This window comes from Harpia harpyja, chromosome 4 (genome assembly GCF_026419915.1).
Source record: "Harpia harpyja isolate bHarHar1 chromosome 4, bHarHar1 primary haplotype, whole genome shotgun sequence".
Taxonomy (NCBI): Eukaryota; Metazoa; Chordata; class Aves; order Accipitriformes; family Accipitridae; genus Harpia; species Harpia harpyja.
This window is the reverse complement of record NC_068943.1, coordinates 71864605-71885236: the sequence shown is the minus strand read 5'-3', so window position 1 is coordinate 71885236 and position 20632 is coordinate 71864605. Positions and strand designations below refer to the sequence as shown.

At 40.3% G+C, this 20632-nt stretch overlaps 1 protein-coding gene across 1 annotated transcript in view; it reads left to right on the top strand.

The window, feature by feature from the left end:
* Window positions 1–20632, top strand: part of MTHFD1L (methylenetetrahydrofolate dehydrogenase (NADP+ dependent) 1 like) — a 161712-nt gene that overhangs the window by 94278 nt on the left and 46802 nt on the right. The window contains exons 23-26 of the mRNA XM_052784728.1: window positions 688–788; window positions 1209–1386; window positions 14303–14410; window positions 16566–16718. Coding sequence (XP_052640688.1) covers window positions 688–788; window positions 1209–1386; window positions 14303–14410; window positions 16566–16718 — 540 coding nt within the window. The remainder of the gene's footprint in view (window positions 1–687; window positions 789–1208; window positions 1387–14302; window positions 14411–16565; window positions 16719–20632) is intronic.

Here is a 20632-nt window from a genome sequence, read left to right as displayed (position 1 = left end):
ATGGAAGCACAAAAGCAGAGTGGTGCAGGGGTCAAAGACACTCCCTGAAATTAATGATAGCTTAACCTGTTAATTAAACAACAGGTTTATTCTGTTTGTGCTTCACGTCTAGTGTTGAATGTTACTCAAACGAGTGGATTCTTTGTCTCTTCACTGCAGAAAAGTTCTGGCCTCTTGGTTTTATCAGGCTAAGGATACGTGTATTGTTGCAATTAAGACAAGGCCTACAAAGTATGAGGTAAAAGAGTAAATAAGGAAAACCAGTAATGTGCTTTTATCTGGGATATATATGTATATAGAGATTAGACTATGCATATAACACGTCAGACCCCATCCCACTACTGTAGTTTGTTTATAAACTTTGCAAACAAGAGACTAACAGCCCTTTCACAATTGTGACAGGCAATAGTCATCAGCTGCACTGTCTTCTTGCGTCCCAGAAGAGAGCAATGCATTCATGTACAAATTTTGGACACTGCTTAGTTACTTAAATATGTCTTTTGCTTATTAATTGAAGTAAGAATTAGTAAGATAAGTGCCAAAATATTTTTGTCTGGAAGCATTTTACTTGCCTGCAACTGTTATGATCAGCACTGTTTATGTTCAGTTTAGTTTATGGAAAATTCTTTGGCTGGAGAAGACTTGATGTTTCTTACCATCTCCATTAACTTTTATTTAATTGAACAGAACCTCCAGCTGGTAGCTGATGGCTGCTGTAATCTCCAGAAACAGATTCAAATTACTCAGCTCTTTGGAGTTCCTGTTGTGGTTGCTCTAAATGTCTTCAAGTAAGTCTGTTCTTTCATTACTCTTGTGAGTAAATCCACAGTTCAAATTTCACACTTTTCTTGGTTTTTAAATTAATCTGTTTTGGCATGAAGAAAAGAAGCTATTAAAGAATTTCCTTTTTTCATCATGAACACAAAGACCTTTAAATCCTTAGCCTGTTCTTAAGGTTTCAAAACCACAAAAAAATTATATACTGTTCTGGAACTATTAATCTTCCATGTTAATTAGCTATAACAAGTACAAAAAGTGTTCTTGAAACATGGAAATACATATGCTCTATATAAATGCATTAGGTATATGGCATAATTCCTATATAGACTTGCTTTACAAGTGCTGATGGTAGAATAAGGCTAAGTATATAAGGTTCTAGAAGAGAACTAATTAAACAAAATAATGAGATGGAACTGTTTGGTTGGCAGAACTGACTCTCCTGCTGAGGTTGATCTGGTGTGTAAGATTGCAAAGCAATCTGGAGCGTTTGATGCTGTACCTTGCAATCACTGGTCTGCTGGTGGTAGAGGAGCAGTAAAATTAGCTCAAGCTGTGGAAGAGGCAGCCAATCAGAAAAACAGTTTCAAATATCTCTACAGCTTGGAGGTAAGGTTTTGGGATTTTTTTTTTTTGGTAATGAATGCATGCTGCATCAGTGTTGGATTTAAAACAAGAACAACATCGCAACAAAGCTATCTAACATACTTGGAAAGGGGCTTGACTTGGTTTAAAATCACAAAAGCTGGAGAGAACAAACAATCTGTGGCTTGTCTAATCTGAAGAGCAGGATACTTGCTGGTAATGCTCATTATTTAGCGCATTGAATGATGTTTCTTATACTTTCCTGTTTAACATAAAAGTATGTCTGTAGGTGGAACATTCACAAATTATTGTGGGAGACTTCTCCACAAATATCTCACAGTCATGATACTTGTCCTGACAATCAGCTCAAATGAAATACAGTTCCTGTCTCACAGTCATGGGTATTGCACCAAGTTGTGGCTCCCTGAAGCATTCACTGTCTGTATGAGAAGGATGTTAGAGGTAGCATGTGCACGTTCATGCTACACGTCTGCCCAGCCACACAGGTCAATGCAGAGAGAAAGCATTGCCTTTACCAGCACCCACTTACACACCCACAGCCCTCAGATAAACAAAGAGCACAAGTGGCCCTGTACTGTTCCTTCTCTCCTGCTGATAGGAATTAGAGTCTGCTAGTACAATATGGCACACACGATATATGGGTCACTGCTGCAGATGGCCTTAGATCCTCACTCTCTCCAGGAGCAGCCCCCAGTGCCCTTGCCCTGCTCCAGTTGCTGGCACCAGGGTCCCTGAGCTCTGAGGTTCACAGCTCACTCCAGCTGCTGACACTCAGACGTCTCCTCTTGCTCTCTTGTGTTCATACATACACACCTAGAGCAGAGAGCACACCCACACAGAAGGTAGTCAGAAATCAGATTTAATGAGAATAGAGGACAGACTGTGGTGCTCAAGCACAGAGCTTAGCGAGACAAGCTACTGACCAAACACCTTGACACTCAGCTGGCCCCTTCTTCCCCTTTTCCCTCTATTTTTTCCCACACTTGTTCCTCTTCAATCCACCTTGATTACTCCCTTTCCCCATATTTGGTCCTTCCACTAAACATGCCCTAACAATCTTTACACATTCCCACAATCCCCTTCAAAAATCCCATCATAAGTTTTACACAGTCCCAAAATACTTTTCTTCCTACATCCCTACATAAGGAGTCCTGTGCTGCTGTAGGCAATCACCTCCTTTTGTTTGCAAAGTTTGCTGATGGGAGTTTCTCCATTGACTCACCTTGGTGCATTTCACACCAAGGACAATGGTCTCATCCTTCCCCTTGGATGATCTTAGGAAACAGGCAATTCAGTGTGCTCTGATTTTCACTGATTAGGTTTTTCCACTGATTGCATTACTAGGGTACCTCCACCTATCATTGTTCCTCTGATCCTCGCTTGGGCTTTGTGTTTAATTTGCTTAGCGTTAGTCAGATAACCTAACAAAGGATAGTGTGGTCCAAGTTTCAATCCTATGTCTGCCAGAGACAGCGACTCTTTTTCCATGTCTTGGAGTCTTTGTTACTGACGTCATCTTCAAGGTAACATTGCAGCATCGCAAGCTGTCAAGAGGAGCAGCTTGCAAGGAAGGGCTTCTTGGGCCCCTGAAAGCACTATGCTGGAGTACCACCGTACAGGTAGAACGTTTGGAGGGACGTGTTGCCGAGAAGGTTATACAAATGATTTCTCAGGACCTTCCTGACTATCCAAATGTGGGTGGGTTAAAATTTGGGCAGCAAAATAGATTTCTCTGGCACCAAGGAAGCCCCTGTCAAATTTAAGATGCTATGCTCCAGTTGACAGTGCTACTTAAGTGTCTTTAGAAAATGTTTGAATGCTATTTTTTAACAGCAGAACCTCAGCTTCGTTCTTTTAAATGGCTGAAAGTTCCTGTTTTGATTGTTCTCTCCAGAAAAAAGTTCAGCCTGAGGCAGATATGCCCTACTGTTGTCTTTCACTCTCTCTCCTCCCTGATATGTAGCCCATATCTGTTGCACCCATTTTATTTCTTCTTTCCGCCTCCCCCACTTTTTTCCCAGATGTCAGTAATCCAGCCAACTCCCATTAGTATTAACCACTGCCTTCACAGAATAGATGCAAATACCTTGGGAATACAAGTGCTGCAGCATCTGTTCAAGGTACTTTGCCCACGTAACATTTTTACAGCCAAAAAATGGACAATGTATCTGCCTTTCTGAGTTTGTCTCTAATGAGATGTTCTGGAAACTGAGGGTATAATTTTATGGGGTTTGTATAATAAAATGGAAAAAAAAAATCTTTCAGAAATATGTGTAATAGTTTTCCCTGTAGGACATTTGTGTTACAGAGATAACACATTAGTGTTTGATGAGTCTCATATTTAAGCTGTGATGTTACTATATTCTATGTAGCTTACAATCTTGTGGTATGAATGAGTAGAAAGGATTGGTAGCGGTGGACTCTGCCTCCATGAAGGAAGAAAATGAGATTGATTTCTACTTTAATGTCTTTCCCAGACACATCATTTTGTGCTGCGTTGCATAAGCAGCATGATCTTAAGCACGAAGGGAATGAATCACATCTTTACATCAACTTAATATCCTGTAACTTAACACAAATATTATAAGCCTCAAAAATATGTTGAAGGGATTTTATAAAAACACATAAATATTTTAAAATACTGTAAAAAAGTAAATTCAGGCCAACAAAAACAGTAAAGTGTAAAGTTCAGGCTTCTGTTTCATTCTTACTGTGCAAAGCATGGGGACTGAAGTAGTTGGAAGTGAGAGAGTAAAACAGCAATGCTGTCACTTGTATGGTATGGTAGGTCATTTGGTCACTGGGCTCATAGAGACATGAAGGAAAGCCACCTCTTCCAAATGAGCCTGCCCAGATATTAATTAAGGTTGTAATAGGATTTTTTGATGTAGCAGTTTTGAGGACTGATTTCTACTGTTCAAAGGGGCAACTGTGACAGAAAATTAGGAAAGGGAAGAGGTAGTAAGATGGAATTCAGATACATGATTTCCCCCTGTCATTGTGCCTAAAGGGGATGTAAGTGAAAGGGCGTAGTTCCATCCCTCATCTTTCCAGTGACTGCCGGATTTGTCCAGTTACTTGAATACTATTAAGTGCTGCTTGCCTCAAGTTTGACGGGATTTGCTGTGGTGTTTTTTTTTCTTTTCTTTCCCCTTTGGAAGGTCAAAGGGGGAAATATTCTGCATAAAACCACTACCACTTCATTCATACCTGTTCGTCTTTATGAGGTTACTCTACTCTTCCCTTTACTTCATGTTTCCATTTAGTCTTTTGATGTCTATGCATCTTATTTTCCTCAGTCTGGAAAACTTCATCAGAATTTGCTTCCAAAACTGGCTATAATTAGAACAACTTCCAACAGCAGAGACCACTGTAGCCATAATAGGTTCATTTGACATTTTGATGTTTTGGTAAAAAGCATTACCCTGGGGATTTAAAAACAAAGCCCAAGCCCCCTATATGTAAAACTGGTTTAGATCCCTTTTTACTAGTTAGACCAAAGTTTGCAGCAAACTATATTATTAGTGTACAGTCAGGCATCTAATAGAGGATAGTCCAGGTCAAGTGGGCTGTCTTCAGGTTTTTTCCAAATGGCATGTATCTCTGCAGTGCTTTATGTAATTTCCAAATGTATGTCTGAAAACAAAGACTTCCTTGAAAGGTGTTTACAAATGTGTATAATGTGAGAAGAACAAGAAAGTCTTTTCTGGATCTGTCAAATACTGGTAAAAATTTGAGGATCAGCTATTTTTTTTCTGAATCCTGAGGTATGTTCATACATTTATACCACCTTGTACAGTGATACCCAAGCATGTGCTGAATGAGCAGTTTTAGACAGTGGACACAACACAGTTGTGTCAGTTCAGGAATCAGGCTCAGCTAAGCGGTCCTGTTGGGTATCATAGCAAGCTAGTCTAATTAGAAGACTGCGCTAATGTCATTATATTCCTTGAAGTATCTCATTCAGTCTGTTTAAACTTCCTCAGGTATCTCTACATGACACAGTGCTCTGTAGTCCCACTTTTAGATTGCTTTTCACGTTCTCTATTTATTTCTCTAAGAAGGCAAGCTTTTGTTTTTATCCTAGTAGCTGATGCTTGTACTTTTTTTTTTTTAATACTTCTTGCTTCTAGCAAGGGTTTGTTTGACATTTGGTACTAGATGAACGAATGTTTTTCAGGAGTTGAAATGAGAACAGAACAAGAATATTTTGAGGGCAGCATGAAGAACAGCTGCATATATGATTTTGGGAGAGCATGTGTGTGCCAGTGTCATTTCATGGATCAAGTACCAAAAGTGACCTCTGACAAGTAACACCAGCACTGTTGTCACTTTAAAAGTGTAAGAAAAGAACATAAACAGATACAGTGTACCATGAAATGTGTACAGTATTAGGAATTGGCGCTGGGCGGGTGCGGGGGGGTGTGGTGTTGGTTCAGGAGCAAGGATGAGTTTTCATATGATAGGCTCCACAGTTTATAACATAGTTTAAAAGATTATTGGCAGTAGTTGTGGTAAATATTATAGTACTGTGTGTTTTTAATATGGATTTTTGCCCCCACTGCACACTAACCTCTCTTATTTTACTATTGAATTGGTTTCTTGTTGAGTATTTCTCTTCCGTGTTTGGAGGATGGGTTTGTTTTAAAGGCCTCCTGAACTCTCTATGAAATAATCTGTGGGGTTTTTTTTTAAAATATATATTCTTGGTACATATGGAAAACATCAAACTATCAACTCTCTTATCACTGTTGACTTCCCTTCTGGGTTCACTTTTCTTGACGTATGGGCCTTTAAGTTGCAGCAGTAAGCTATTACTCAAAGTGAAGTTGACTGACCCATTAAAAGTAAGTTTAGATAACTAGGGGGAGGATAGGAGAGGATGGAAACATACGCATCCCATTCCCAAATTTCTCTGGTTTCAGTGCCCGTTCTTGGCGGGGGGGAAGCTATATTCCCCACTAATGCATGCCTGTTGAGTAACCTGCCTTCTTTCACTATCCCGGTCTCCTCTCTTCTCCTGTGGTGAACTCTCCCTTGACTTACAGCAGCCCTCCTCAACCTGGGGGAGGAAACATAGGTCTGAATGAAGGCAGGCATTAGGTTTTTAAGAGGTGTGTTGCCCCTTCCTGCAAGGCAGCTGGAGCGCAGTGGGCTAACACTCCAGGAGATAGAAGAGAGGAGGACAGGCATATGGCATGAGGCAGGATCAGCATATCTGGCCAGTCAGTGAGTTAACATTGTCCCCTTAAAAGACTGACATGGTAACCTGACAGGTATGATTGAAGACCCTCAAATCACTTGATTTATGCTGCATTGGAAAACTAAATTGATGAGTGTAAAAGTCATAAAAGGGAGGGAGGAGAAGGGGTTGTTCCAGTCTTCCAAGTTTGTCAGATGACATCCATTTTTGCCAGTGCTCTGCCTTTCGGTAATATCATGACAAATGAAAATATTTCCAGGTTGTACCGTGGAAGTTGATTGCACAAATATTTTGGCTGAGTGCAGTGAATTGCCTGGCCAGCCTGCAGAACAAAGGAGACCTTTCTCAGCTGGGGGCCATCCACTGGGAATGAGATTGAGTAGCATCACTTCTCAGGGAGGCATTCAAGCAGTTACAGCCTCAGCACTGGAATTTTTCTTCCCCTCCTGGCTGCATAATAATAACTTGGGCAAAATTGGAGCACCTGAGCCCACAGTTTTGGCTGCCCCTGCCTCTGTTATGCTATGGCAGTATGGCGTGGGCTGCCACTTGGCTCATTTCGTCCAGTCGTGGCTTCAGCTGTCAGGGACAATGGGTCACTCAGAGGGGTCTAAGAGTAGCATCAGAACAGAGAAAACTCTGCTGGCAGCAGTTCTCTGTGCGTTATCTTCTCTTCCATCCACTGGCCATGGTCTCCAATAACAAGAATGAGCTGTGAGTAGTGAAGGAGGGAAGAGACCCATCAGTGGAGGAGAAGGCTCCTTGGTGCATGTACTAGGAGAAGGGGAGTGGCTCTAAGAGCAAGGCAGAGTCAAGAAGAGCTCATGGGACCTGAGTTTCAGGATGCTGATCTCCAGGGGAATGACCTAAGAGAGAGTGTTTCTATTCATTTTTACACTGCTCATCTTTTCAATCCCAGTGTGATTGAATGTGGGGGCGGGTGTGTGTCAGGGGTGTTTTCTGTTTCCTCTGCTAATACCATGAAGCCACTAAGCCATGAAAGTCACCCATTGTGTGTCTGCTGTCACAGCAGCCCAACATACCTCTGTTCTTTTGCCTAGGAGGCAAACAAATTCTGTTTTTCTTCATACAGCATAGATTTCAGTCATGTATGGACCCAATGGAAGGTCCTTAAGCACTACTGAAGTAGGAATAAATAAAATTATATATGCTCCTTACTGAAACTTTTCCTAATAAATGATGGAGATCATTTCTCATCTTGAAATGCAGGCTATGCTGCCCTGCAGGGTATGCTAGTCTTTAAACTATTTCCCCCCACCCTACTGCTAGTCAGCCATCTAGCAGTGAAGCCACATGAAGGAGGAATTCCACAGGGCTGTACCAGCCTCTCCTCCCACTCCCATCAAAGAGATTTCAGTGGAGTCTGAACACTTCTTTCACTGAATTGGGTGTTCTTGGGTTGGAAGCTATCTTTCTTCCACTCTGTCTCTTTTTTTGTGGATGTAGGCTCTTGACGGCACCGTACTTTTATGTTTGTTTTCATTATTTCCCTATTCTTCATGTAAAGCAACTTTCTTAGGCACAGCTGGGGTTTCAAAGTTGGGGAAATGGAAAATAAATCTCTAAGGCCACAGGCTTAGGTGTTGATTCACAAACTGTTTAACTTGACTGAATATGCTTTTCCACAAATTAAAAAACAAACTCTTGTCCTGTGCCAACAAAGGAAGAGGAGTGCTAAAGACTTAGGAATCCTTTTGTCAGCCACAGATGATCTGGAACCAGAATATACAGATACTTTAATAAATGTGGTTTTATTTTATCCAGGGGAAAAGCTAGAAGTAGGAGTTTGAATGTGCAGAGTCAGCTATTGTTTTAGCGCTGCAGTCTGTCACCCCACACAGCACCTACAGCCATACTCGCATCATATGTTTTCATTTGGCAACCTTCATAAGAAGAGGAATGAGTGATGCCTGCATACTGTTTCACTTAGCCAACCAGCGATTCATTATTATTGCTTTCAGTAAATGCATAAGTTAAAATTTAAAAAAAAAAAAAAAGCGCCACTGCCCTGAATCTTAAAATATTTTAAGAATTTCTGTTAAAACACAAGCAGCTTAGCAACAATAAACCCAGAGGTTGTGACCTCATAATTAAACTGGTGATCTGATAATTAAAAATAAGCAGTGAGGCTAAAGTGAGTGTTTAAAGAACTTGAAGTATTAAATGTGTAAGTTAAAAGTGAATAGTGCTTTTGTATATTCTCTGGTTAAACGTGTGTTTTTCAGCAGAATCTTAAGTTTTCTCAGAGAATAAAGTAGTTTTAAATATTTATATTGTATAAATGTGAAGACATCCTTTCAGACAGTGCTGCATTGACGGGCATTCACTTAAGGTATTCAATTTAAGCTAGATAACACCAGTGCTTCTCATAATAGTGTGCCTTAGCTGCAACCTAGTGGGATGAAGTATGACTATGGACTTACTGCTGTTGACTCTGGCTTTTTGGAGATGTTTTCTGTTGGACTCTGTTTTGGTGAGGAAGTCAGGGGGAATGTTTAAAAGCAGAAGAAAGGAAGGAGGAAAGGAACAGGGGTTGTTTTCAGCAGTCTCAGGTTTGGCTGTGAAGAGTTAAAAAGATGAACTCCTTTCTCCAGTAGCCAAAGATCTCAAAGCCAGGTGTCCAGATTAGGATGGAAATGATGGGAGTCCCAAGCCGGGCCCCTGGTAATCTGCATGTTTTGTTTCATGCGATACTGACTTTTGGCAACAAGGCTCATTTCAGGAATCCCAGCCCAAGCCCCAGTCCCTGCCCCAGCTCGCTGTTTCTGCTGGCACATTTCAGTGATCAGATTTGAACAGTTTGAGCAGTTCTTTCTGTAGAGGTAGCATTTAAGCCATCTCTGTCTCTCTGCTTTATACTGGCTTTGCCTTTATGGTAAACTGGATGTATGAACTGATCTGGGTTACAATAGCTTTTTTTAACCCTGGGTTATGTTTTAGCCTTTCTTTGGTACGTGCAGCTGCACAAACAGCGGTGCTGCCCTCTCAGTTGCACTGGCACATGGGTGAGCGTGAGCAGCAGAGGAAAGGAGGATGAAGAAGGCTCTGTTGAAGCTGTCCATGGAAATCCTCATCAAGCCCCACGTGGACAAATGATAATCTGTAGTCTGCTGTTATAGCTGAAGGAAGAGATGAAGAGTGAAGGAAATGTAAGGAAAGGCTAGCAGAAATGAAACACTATTAAGTTATGTTTTGGTAAAAACCTTGCTGTTGATAGGATTGGACGAAAGAAGATTGTGTAATAAACCAATTTGCACTAACATCATGTGTTGCAAGAGGGATGGCCTGTAAGTAGCAGTATGGCTGGGTGACAACACTGGTGTGATTTCATCTTGGATAATCAATTCAGTCTTGGGAATGACAGGCTCTCCTCTTTATCAGTGCTGATTTCTTGGTTTAATCATCCTCTATCAAGTAATGAAATGTACAGCTACACAGATACTGTTTTTGTGAAAGCAGTTTGTGCACTTTTGCTGTAGCACTTGTTATGCTTTAGCCAAGGAGATAATCCTGTTTATGGTGTGGGTGCTTGGCAGCCTCAACAAGCACGTGTGTTTGTGCTTGCCTCAGAAGAAGCATATGGCTTTGGTAGCTCTGAATGTGCAAGGTTTCAGAAATGCACATTGTCTCTGGCAGGGCTGCAGAGATCGGTTGTTTCTGAGAGAAACACCAAAGCTACTTAACTGTCAGCAGATATTTATACTGTGTGGCCCTGTAGCACCTTCTCATGTTCAGTATAAATTTACATTGAGTATTTCATGCTATCGTTTTCTCAAGAAGCTAAAACTGAATTTGAAATTATTTTGCCAAAGCTGCCATAATTCCTTCAGCATTAGTACTAATACGTAGTTGCATATCTATAAAAGTCAGTTTTTGTCTAAATCCATACTCTGTTGTGTATCTGTCACCTGTTCTCCACCTAAATGTACTTAGTTGAGTAACATTCACAACCTCACATAAGGGAAAGAGCAGCAGGTTTTATTGCTGATCCTAAATCTTTTGTGCTTTTGACGCTCTGCACATTTTATAAATATCATTATCACAATAGCTGTCCAGATAGCAGATGTGCTGTGGAATCAAGTTGCTGTTCATATGGGTGCATCGACACTCACTGTTCGGATAAGACTTTTCATACTCCTTTCATTAAGACTGTTTTACCAACGGCCTGCAAATAGATGCATCAGTATAGCTGAGGGTGCTGTATTGTAGTTTGTGAGTGGGAATGAACAACTGGTTCAGGAATGCCCTAAGCCATTGTAGAAAATTTTCAGACAAAAAAAGTGAGAGAGAGAAAAAATAAGTAATTTCACAAGTGTCTGAGATATGTGGCTTCTGTTGGCAGATATTTGACCAAGGTGTTTAAGGTACAAATAGGTAGCTCACATGATTTTTTTAGAGGAGTCTGGTATCAGCTGGAGCAAAAATGCATCTTAAAATCCCTTAATGATTTAGTTACTTGTGCAATATGACTCTCTTTTCAGCCCCTTTGAATTCAGTTAAGCACTTTTCCATATGAATTAGTACTGTGAAGCATTGCTACATATGGTGGGTGCCTGTTCCCATCAGTGAGAGTATTTCCATAGTGAAGTGCTGAATAATCAACAGTTTTGTTGAAAACCTAAAGCTAAACTTGCCCTTAAAGACCAGATAAGAAAAAGTAAGAATTATTCCTGCAAGTGTCTTGTAAACATCCAGGCTTCTACTGTGGCATATATGTAAAAAGTCTCTTGAATTACTAGAGCTTCTTTTCTGATAAATACCATTATGTTATTTTCAAGTGAAATGAATTTTTATTTCTCATGTAAAGTACCAGGTGGCTTTTCTTTGGAAAATACTTCTTTAAGTTAAATTAAAATGAAGTTCCCTAGCAGTATTACTTGATAAGTGAAACAAGGGAAACTCTTTAGCTTGAAATGCTGTTACACTGTGATTCTGAATAGATAATCCCTTAAAAATCCCACTAAATACTAGGAAACAGGTGGATCCTTAGCATGGTATAGTGTACTCTTTTCCCTGCTCCTGAAAATTCAGGAAGGAAGCATGTCTGAGAGTGTGTACATGCGTGGGCTGTGTTAATGTGTATAGAGCATCTGTGCCTCCCTGCTGGTTTCTGTCTAAATTGGGCTCAGCCAGGACTCATCTGCCTGTGTTGTGAGATTAAACAGGCTCAAACTCTTCTCTGACACCATGCACATTGCCTCACCTATTTGTATGCGCATGCCTTGCAAAAAACATGTGATGGTCTCAGAAAACCACTTTTGTTTGCCATTCACAGTCCTGCAACTGCTTCCCCACTGGTGATTCTTCTGAGGTTACGTTTGCAAAATTTAAGGTGTGGGTACTGGCCCGAAAAGTATCTGAAATTCTGGTTAAAAAAAAACAACCAAAAAACCATCAGTCCATAGGGATACAGTTTGACTGTCCAGCTCACTCTGTCATGCAAGATATTGCGCACATCCCGGGAGGAGCAGAATGCCACCACTGTCATTAAAGCAGTCTCCTCTGATGGTAGCCAGAGCCCTGCTGGGTTTCGTTTGGAAACTACAGCTATGGTTGCTGGAAGGGGGCTGAGAGCATAGTAATTATGCTGCTGTCAAGTTAGTTTGAAATATTTTGACACAAATGCGAGTTGAATCTAAGTGAACATCTCCATCTCAATGAATTTACTGAGGTTTAAGCAGAAAGCTGTTGGTTTTGACGTTGGTCTACTGACAACGGGGGGTGGGATTCCTTTTGCCTTTGCTTTTGCTGTTGCTGTTAGTCCTTCATTGCAGGAAAACAGTGCCCAAAAGTCACGTTAACAGACACATTTTGCATGTCTTCCACTGTGTTCAAAACTGCCATGCGTATGAACATATTTAATAATCAACCTGAGAGATATTTCATCTCATCACAGCTATCCATGTCACTAAGTATTCCATTCAGCTTAACACTGCAAGGAATTATATCTAGGATATTCGCAATGTGTTATCTCCAATCCTCATTAGATTTTTTTGCACTGTTTGGATTCCTGTAAAAAGCCTGAAGTCAGGAACGTGACGTCACTCCACCAAACTAAGGTGCAATAATCATATCGTCAGCATGCTCAGAAAGTGTGTTGTGGAACATCTTTAAACCTCACTTTGAAATTTCATATCTAAGGCAGGGACTTTATTTGAGCCTTAGTAGCTTTTAACTGCCTTACATTTAAGCTACTTGAAAGTCTGGCAAGCTTCTTTTCTTGTGATGTGTCTGTTACTGGAGTTCTTTATTAATGTAAAGGCAGACTATTTTAAACTTTAATTTTTCTAAAATTCAATCATAAATACAAGAAAGGTCAGTCAGACACAAACCATTCAACTGATGTATCTTGCGGAAAACCCATTACTTCTAGACAGGCATTGCAAAACTGTGATTAACTGTGGAACTTCCTATAAATGTGCCAGATAGAGTTTGTTATTCACAAACCAATTGCTTGCCTTTGTTGGAATAAAGTGAAATACTTATCTTTTGTGTTCTGCTGCTTTTTGTATTGCTTGAGATTACCAAGTCATCTTCACCAAGTGGTATCTCTTTAGATGTTGTTCAACACTACTTCCATGTGTGTTGTTAATTAAATATGCTGGAGTACAGATTACTGATGGGATGTTCCCTGAAGTATTGCACACATCTCTGTCCATCTGTGGTCAGCACTGAAGTAGCTGAACTGGTGGTATGATCCTTCCTTCATCGTCCTGTTCCTATTGAAAGAAGTAGAAGAGGTTGGCTTGTTTAAAATAGGCTATAGGGGTCACAATTGCTGTCTCCAAGATCATTCAAAACAAAAAGAGAGAGAAAGAGGAAGGAGTTTTTTACTCTAAATAAACCGAAATGATGGCACAAAAAGTAAATGCCTTATCTGACCACAGAAAACTGTCAGCTGAAAATCTGTGAAAGGATTTCTAACAGCCTGAATGTGAGAGTCTGCATCTGCCTTCAAATAGAAGCCATAAAGGCAGAACATGTGTTCAGTTTGGGCTGAATAACATGATGTGGACACTTACGGAGACTGGAGTTGAACTTACTGACTCGTGATTTCACAGTGTATCCTAGAATGCTTGCATATTCTTTTTTTTTTTTTTTTTTAAAGTGTCCAAAGTGCTTTACAATATCAATGCTACAATTCAAAATACTTAGGAAGGACAGGAGGTGAGGGGGGAAAAAAAAAATTCTGATCAAAGGAGCAGTGATGGGTCAGGAATTTTCTACTACAATTCCTTGCTTGTCAGAGGAACCTTCCATGGCTGCCTGCTTACCTTGCCTTGTCCACTCATTGTATACGTTATCTTTATTGTGAAATGAAATTTATTTGTCTAGTGATCCCTGTTAACCCAGTGGAGCTTGCTTCCTTGTATCTGCAGTGTGCATTAGCTCTTGATTCTTGAAACTACATGGCAGTAATCTCCTTCTCCCACTTCAGGCAAGGGTGTAAGTTCATGTTGTCAGCTTTGTAACGCACAAATTGTGCAGCTCCTAAATGATGGAGTAGCTGAAATCATGTACCTGTACCTGAATATCATACCCATCACCAGTGTCCTTTGCTTGGTTTCATGCTTTAGCAAGCCCATTTAACAAGGATGAACGTAAATGAAGAGATTCAGATTTCTCACTCAGCAAACAAGATCCTAGCTTCTCTTGGCTAATGTTCATCCTTCTATTGTTTCCTTGTGTCTGCAGCTTCCTATTGTTGAAAAAATAAGGATCATTGCTGAGAAGGTGTATGGAGCTCAGGATATAGAGTTGTCTCCTGCTGCGCAGTCACAAGTTGATCGTTATACCCGGCAGGTAAGAACACCAGTGAATTGTGCCATGAGGTACCTGCTGGATGAGAGCCTTAGGAAACTTCAGGGTGTAAAAGGTTCTCAGACTGGAGTGTTTAGTCAAGCTTTGCTAAAAGGCATGAGCTTACCCATGGTGCCAAACTGTGGAGGTCAGTATGGATTGGTTTAGATTAGATTAGGTAGAACAGAATGGTTTTAACCTTGAAAGCTATCTCCTGTAAGATACGTTTAGTGTTCGGAATCATTCTGAGATTGTTGATGAAACTCTGTACTTGCTATGCAGAGTGGTAATTTGCGTTACTGCCTTAAATATGACAACTGCACATCTGCAAAAGTAGCAGCTAGTGAATGTGCCCAATTTTAGCATATGAGTGTTCATTTGTACCTGCAAAAAATGAGTTTGCAAACACAAAAAGACCTGTGCACAGCTATGCACATTAATAACAAAGCTCCCAATACTTGTAAAATCTTTTGTTTTCCTTCTGTTCATGTTATTTTCGAGGGGTTATAAATGCTAGAAGGTGAAAGAGATCACCGTTCCTAAAGAATGTGGGAGTGGGCTTTGTTACAGTTTGAAAACAGTTTTGAAACCATGTGGAGAGGTGAATGTATTTTCTGTAATTGAACGGCTTCTGCATGTAAACATGGCTGGAACCTTTCTGTCAGAAAATAGAAACTATGGACAACCTGTCATGGAAAAATTCCTGAGTATACTTCAGCAGCCTGGCCAGACAGAAGTATAGCCGTCTTCTCTATAATACAAATCTCCTGAGAATTAATTTGATTTTCTAAATGGAAAAGAAGCTTACTTAGTATACTTGAAGCAAAATAATCCATGTCTTTATCTTTTCCTGAAGTGATTCTCAAATCCATTTTTTAGTCTAAACATTAGTAGTATTAGGAAATATTTTCACAATGTCATTAAAGGATTGTCGCCAGTGCTGGGCTGCAGAGGCAATTCCCTGCAGTGCTGCCTTTCCTCCTGGCCTTGTGAATTGCATCCCTGTTTGTCAAGGAATTGAACAGAAGAGTGAAAGGTGCCTGACACAGGGTTAATCAATAACCTAGGAGACAATAGTGGGGGGGGAGCTGCTGAGGACCTTTCCCTGATTTTTTCCCACTTTTTGAGTAACTACTGCACTGTTCAGAGAAGGGCAACCAAGTTGGTGAGGGGCCTGGAGCATAAGTCTTATGAGGAGCGGCTGAGGGAGCTAGGGCTGTTTAGTCTAGAGAAGAGGAGGCTGAGGGGAGACCTTATCGCTCTCTACAACTACCTGAAGGGGGGTTGTAGTGAGGTGGGTGCTGGTCTCTTCTGTCAGGTGGCTGGAGATAGGACGAGAGGAAATGGCCTTAAGTTGCGGCAAGGGAGATTTAGGTTAGATATTAGGAAAAATTTCTTTACTGAGAGGGTTGTCAGACATTGGAACAGGCTGCCCAGGGAAGTGGTTGAGTCACCATCCCTGGAGGTATTCAAAAAGCAAGTAGACGGGGTACTCCAGAACATGGTTTAGTGGGTATGGATGATGGTTGGACTCAATGATCTTGAAGGTCTTTTCCAACCTAAATGATTCTATGATTCTAAGTGGGTGTCATCACCTCATGCAGTTTTTGTCTTGTTTAAAAACAAAGCAAAGCATCATGAGCCATTTGTCTTTACCCCCCAAGAAGACATTAGTACCCTTAGAGAGTTTTGGACTATGAATCCTGGTCTCAAGTAGGTATCTAACTAGGTCATTGGAGCCCAGAGGGAAGTGCTGTACTGGAGTTTTATTGAGTTGGTGTATGTTTCTTGTTCAGTGTGGTACCCGTTGTGCACCCTTTCTGAAAATAGCGCACTCTAGGCATTGTATAGGCAACGTTTGCACCTAACTCTAGATTGAGAACCAACTCTAGAAACTGGATATCACTACAGTCAAGTCCCTGGAGATAGAGGCCGGAGCTGAGAGAGAACAGCATGTGAAATACAGTATTCTGTCCATTTCTGAAATATTAGCTGCTAAGAAACTGAGGTTAACTATTGCTATATGGATTTTACGGTTTCTATTGCTATATGGATTTTACGGTTTCTAGAAGATACTGATAACAAAGTGAAAACATACTCTGTCTTTACTGTAATCTTGAAAACATTTTTCTTTTATTTTCTTTCCCTTTTCTGTTAGGGATTTGGAAATCTTCCCATTTGTATGGCAAAAACTCACCTATCTCTATCCCATCAGCCTGAGCGGAAGGGCGTTCCCACTGGTTTCATTTTGCCGATTAGTGATGTGCGAGCCAGTATTGGAGCTGGATTCATCTACCCTTTGGTAGGAGCGGTGAGTGCAAAGTATTCAACTCAATCACTCCCCTTCCTTTGACCCAGCTTGACAGGGAAGTGCATTTCCTGTTTGCCTCTAAAAATAATGTGTAGAACCAGGTGAGTTCTTGGTTCTTCATAATAATCTTATCCTCACACTTTTGTAGCTCTATGTTGATAGGAAAAGAGAATTAGGAAAACGTAATATCATGTAATAGCTTTGACTACAGGGTCTGAGAGAATGGCTCTTGCCATTGGTTCTGTTTCTGATGTTTTTCAGTTAGTCTAGGATACTTGGGCACCCTAATGTCGCAGAAAAATTAATTTATGAGTCCGTTGCCTTTCCTTAGTCAAATAGCAGCCGGTAAATAACTGTAGTTACATGATTATATTCTAAATGTTAAATCTTTCATCTGTCATTACAAAGCATTCTGTAATGTATTTAGATGAAAGGAATTGTGTTAGGAAAAAGCCTATGATTAAAATGATTGCTTTTCAGCTGATGAGCCTGATCTGTTTCCAGTCCTTGTGAAAAACTAAGTTATGGTGGGGAGGGATAGATTTCTAACTGCAGAAGTAGTAGCACATTCTTTCTCCTTTTTAGAGATTTAAACAATGAGATGCTAAAAAGAGGCAATTGTCATCCTTTTTTCCTACCTGTCCTTAAAAGTACAGACTCAGATTAGGAAGCTCCTGATATTTTCTTCCTTGATGTGCCTTATCAAAGTGGCTGAGAAGCTAGTTAGCTCCTGCCTTTTGCCAACCATGCACATCTTATTACAAACAGTAGTTGAACTGCACCTGACATCTCATAGCATGAATTATTACTTATATGTAGCTGATTCCTGGGATGGTGCTAGAGAAGGGATGCAAAAGCCATTGCATTTCCGGAAAGAGTACTCCCCCAATGTTATCTCATCTTCCCAGAGCGCGACCTGATTTCCTTGTGTAGCAGTACACTTAGGAAAGGTTGATAGTTTCTAATCTATTGTTTTGAATTCCCTCTGAAACAATCAAGTGTTTGAAACAAGGAAGGAAGTACTTTCTGACCAGGAGAGTTCCTGGAGTTCAGGAAACTGTGTCACTTTAACTCACTGGACTTGGGGATATGCTTTTCTTCTGCATGGCCACATTATGCGCGTCTACCAGAAGTGGAGCACAGCTGTGTATTTAAGTTGTGTAAGACCAAATTCCAATTACTGGTGACAATAAAATTTGTCAGAAGTTCTAGTATCTCCTTCATGGCTTGCATTCAGGTTTGCAGTGGAAGTTGTGTGTCATAAAGTTGAGAAGGAGTGAATGTGAAGAATGGGCACCAACTACTTCAAATCCATGAGGGAGCTATTCTGTAAGGTGTCAGAGTGAAATGTTCTTGTGTTGAGCTTTCTGAATGAGTCACACTCTGCACGTTTCAACACAAACTAGCTGCAGTTCAGTCTCATAAATCCATAGGAACTGTCCATAGGAGTGGTCTAGACCAAACAAGTTCAAGGATTATCTCTCATTTTTGGTTTCTGCCTAGAACCAAAAAATATGGTTCTTATGAAGGACATTTTATATATGGGATTTCTTACTGGAGGAGATTGTAAAAAATATGTCCAAGTTAGTTACGCTGACTTCGGTAGTATAGCCATGGAACTTTTCCCATATCAGGAACTGAGTAGGCAGTATACTCTTATTGTAATGTATTCCAAGAGAGTTTGTAGGGCTAGGTACTGTATAAACTTAAGGTCCCCAAGAGCTAAAAATCTAAATAGACAGACATAGATCATTGGTTGTTCGGAAAATATTGCTAATGCTCAGGAATGTGGGATAGAACACTCCTTGGAACTATCACAATTGCTACAAATCAAAATGAATGAATGAATATGAATGTATTCCTAGCATCCTTACCATACAATTCTTTCTCTAGAATTAAATTTATGGCAAGAAGTCCAACTTGCTGCCTTTCAGAATTCAGAGTTGTGATCATCAGGAAACAAACTCTCATAATAGAGTTGTACCACTGCTTTTGAGATCACTTTTCTATTTTGCCACTTTCAGACTTTTTTGTGTGCATTGCTGTCGGCAATGAAGTCTTAAGGCTAGTGGTACTTTTGAAGTTGTGCAAGAAGGAATATTTTTGATGTCAGGTTCCAAAACTGAGAGTCTTCCTTTGACAGTTCTTTTACTAATAAAGCTATCTGAAAATGTCTACAAGAACAAAGCAAGTATAAAAGTGCATGTCCTGAAGGCTTAAAGTGGCTGGAGGTCAGATGCTATGAGTACAGGGATTACAGAAATCCTGGTGACAGCATATGGTGAGAGCATCCAGTCATGACAGTGGATTAGATTTCTTTATATAGGAAAAAAAGAAGCAGGATATTTTTCTTTTTCTTTCATTACTTGCTCACTAATTGTATTAATGGAAGAGGATCCGTAATACCTAAGCTGCTTAGAGCCTTCTTACAGCTAAGGCCTTTCTGATGGCAGAATAAATGCTATTGGACAACATATTTGTTAAAGTTGTAGTCATAATTCTGATGCTAATTAAATGTCAAACTCCATTCTCAAAGCATATTTTTTACTGGACAAGCTGCTCGCACTCTAACCTGGCAGAACTTACCAGTGGTAAAGCAAGTTGTTAGAATTCTGCTCCAATTTAATTGGGAAGGCTATTACAAATGAAAGAGATAAGTACTGCTGAAAGATGATAAACTATCTGCAGTACCTAGCATTTGTAGTTTAACCTTGTCATTAGCACATGTAAATTAATGAGATTTGTATTTACACCAGCACTGACAGGCAATCTTTTTTTTTTTTTTTTTAAACTAAATATTTAACATGTTGTCTTCATATTCTCTAAGCAGTATTTGTTTTGTGTTATGGTTGGCTCTAGTTCCCTTACAGCATGGAAGTCTTTCCAGGAAAAATGAGCTGAGCCTTATCAGAGGAAATCAGCAGTGAAACAAGAGGTGCCTTTAATTAACACTGGCACAGCTTTTATCCAAGTTCTCTGCAATCGTGACCCGGAGGGCTACATCACTCTCACAGGTGGACTGTTGACATCATTGCTTGGCTCAACAGAGTGATGGCAGGAAGGCTGCTGGAGTATATGGAGGAAACCAGTGAGGTCATTCACTAGCAATGCTTGGGTGGGGAATTATTAGATTTTTGTAGTATGTGTGTTTCTCTCCACCCCCACCCAGAAAGCCATTGCAGTTTGGTGCTTTCTCACATTCAGCCACGTTTCTGTTATTCTCTTTCATGTGATGTACAAGAACGCAGGCTGGTCCTAGAAGTAAAACCTGTTGTCTTTTGCCTTTGTGAAGTGACACTACCAAATCACTGGTGCAAGTAACATAGCTATGTTTGAATCACAGTAAGATTTTTAAATACGTACTACCCTTTTCCAGCCATGCACTTTTGTTTTAATGGGTTAAAATTACAGGCAAAGTCCCTTTGAAAATATGTGGATCCTTTGGAGTCACGCCAGCTCCCAAATTCTCACAATGAACTGACATCCTTCAGATATCAGGAGATCTGAAGAAAGGTCAGCCTATTACAGAAATATTCTTTTCCTCCCCATAGAGAAAGCAGTTCAGGTCTCTGGAACTAGTTCTGAAACTATATCCTCTGGGAAGGAACTCTTGGGGAGACCCAGTGTGGTTTGAAATCAGTTTATGGGAGCAATAAAACTGTAATTCACTTGTGGGTGAGAGCCAGGACTGTTCTGCTAAAATATTACCTGAATATTGTAAGGGGGAAAAGACCCTGAAAGCAAATAGTTTTATGAATACTTTTAGAAGGAAAATATTGTTCCCTGTTGAATGAATTTCTTCTTTCGTAGTGGTTAAGAGCTTAACAAGTTTTGAGGATGTCCATTGAACATAAGCTGTGAGTCCAGGCCCACCTGAAGTGAAATTGCAGTTTCCCAGTGGTGTGTGAGACCCA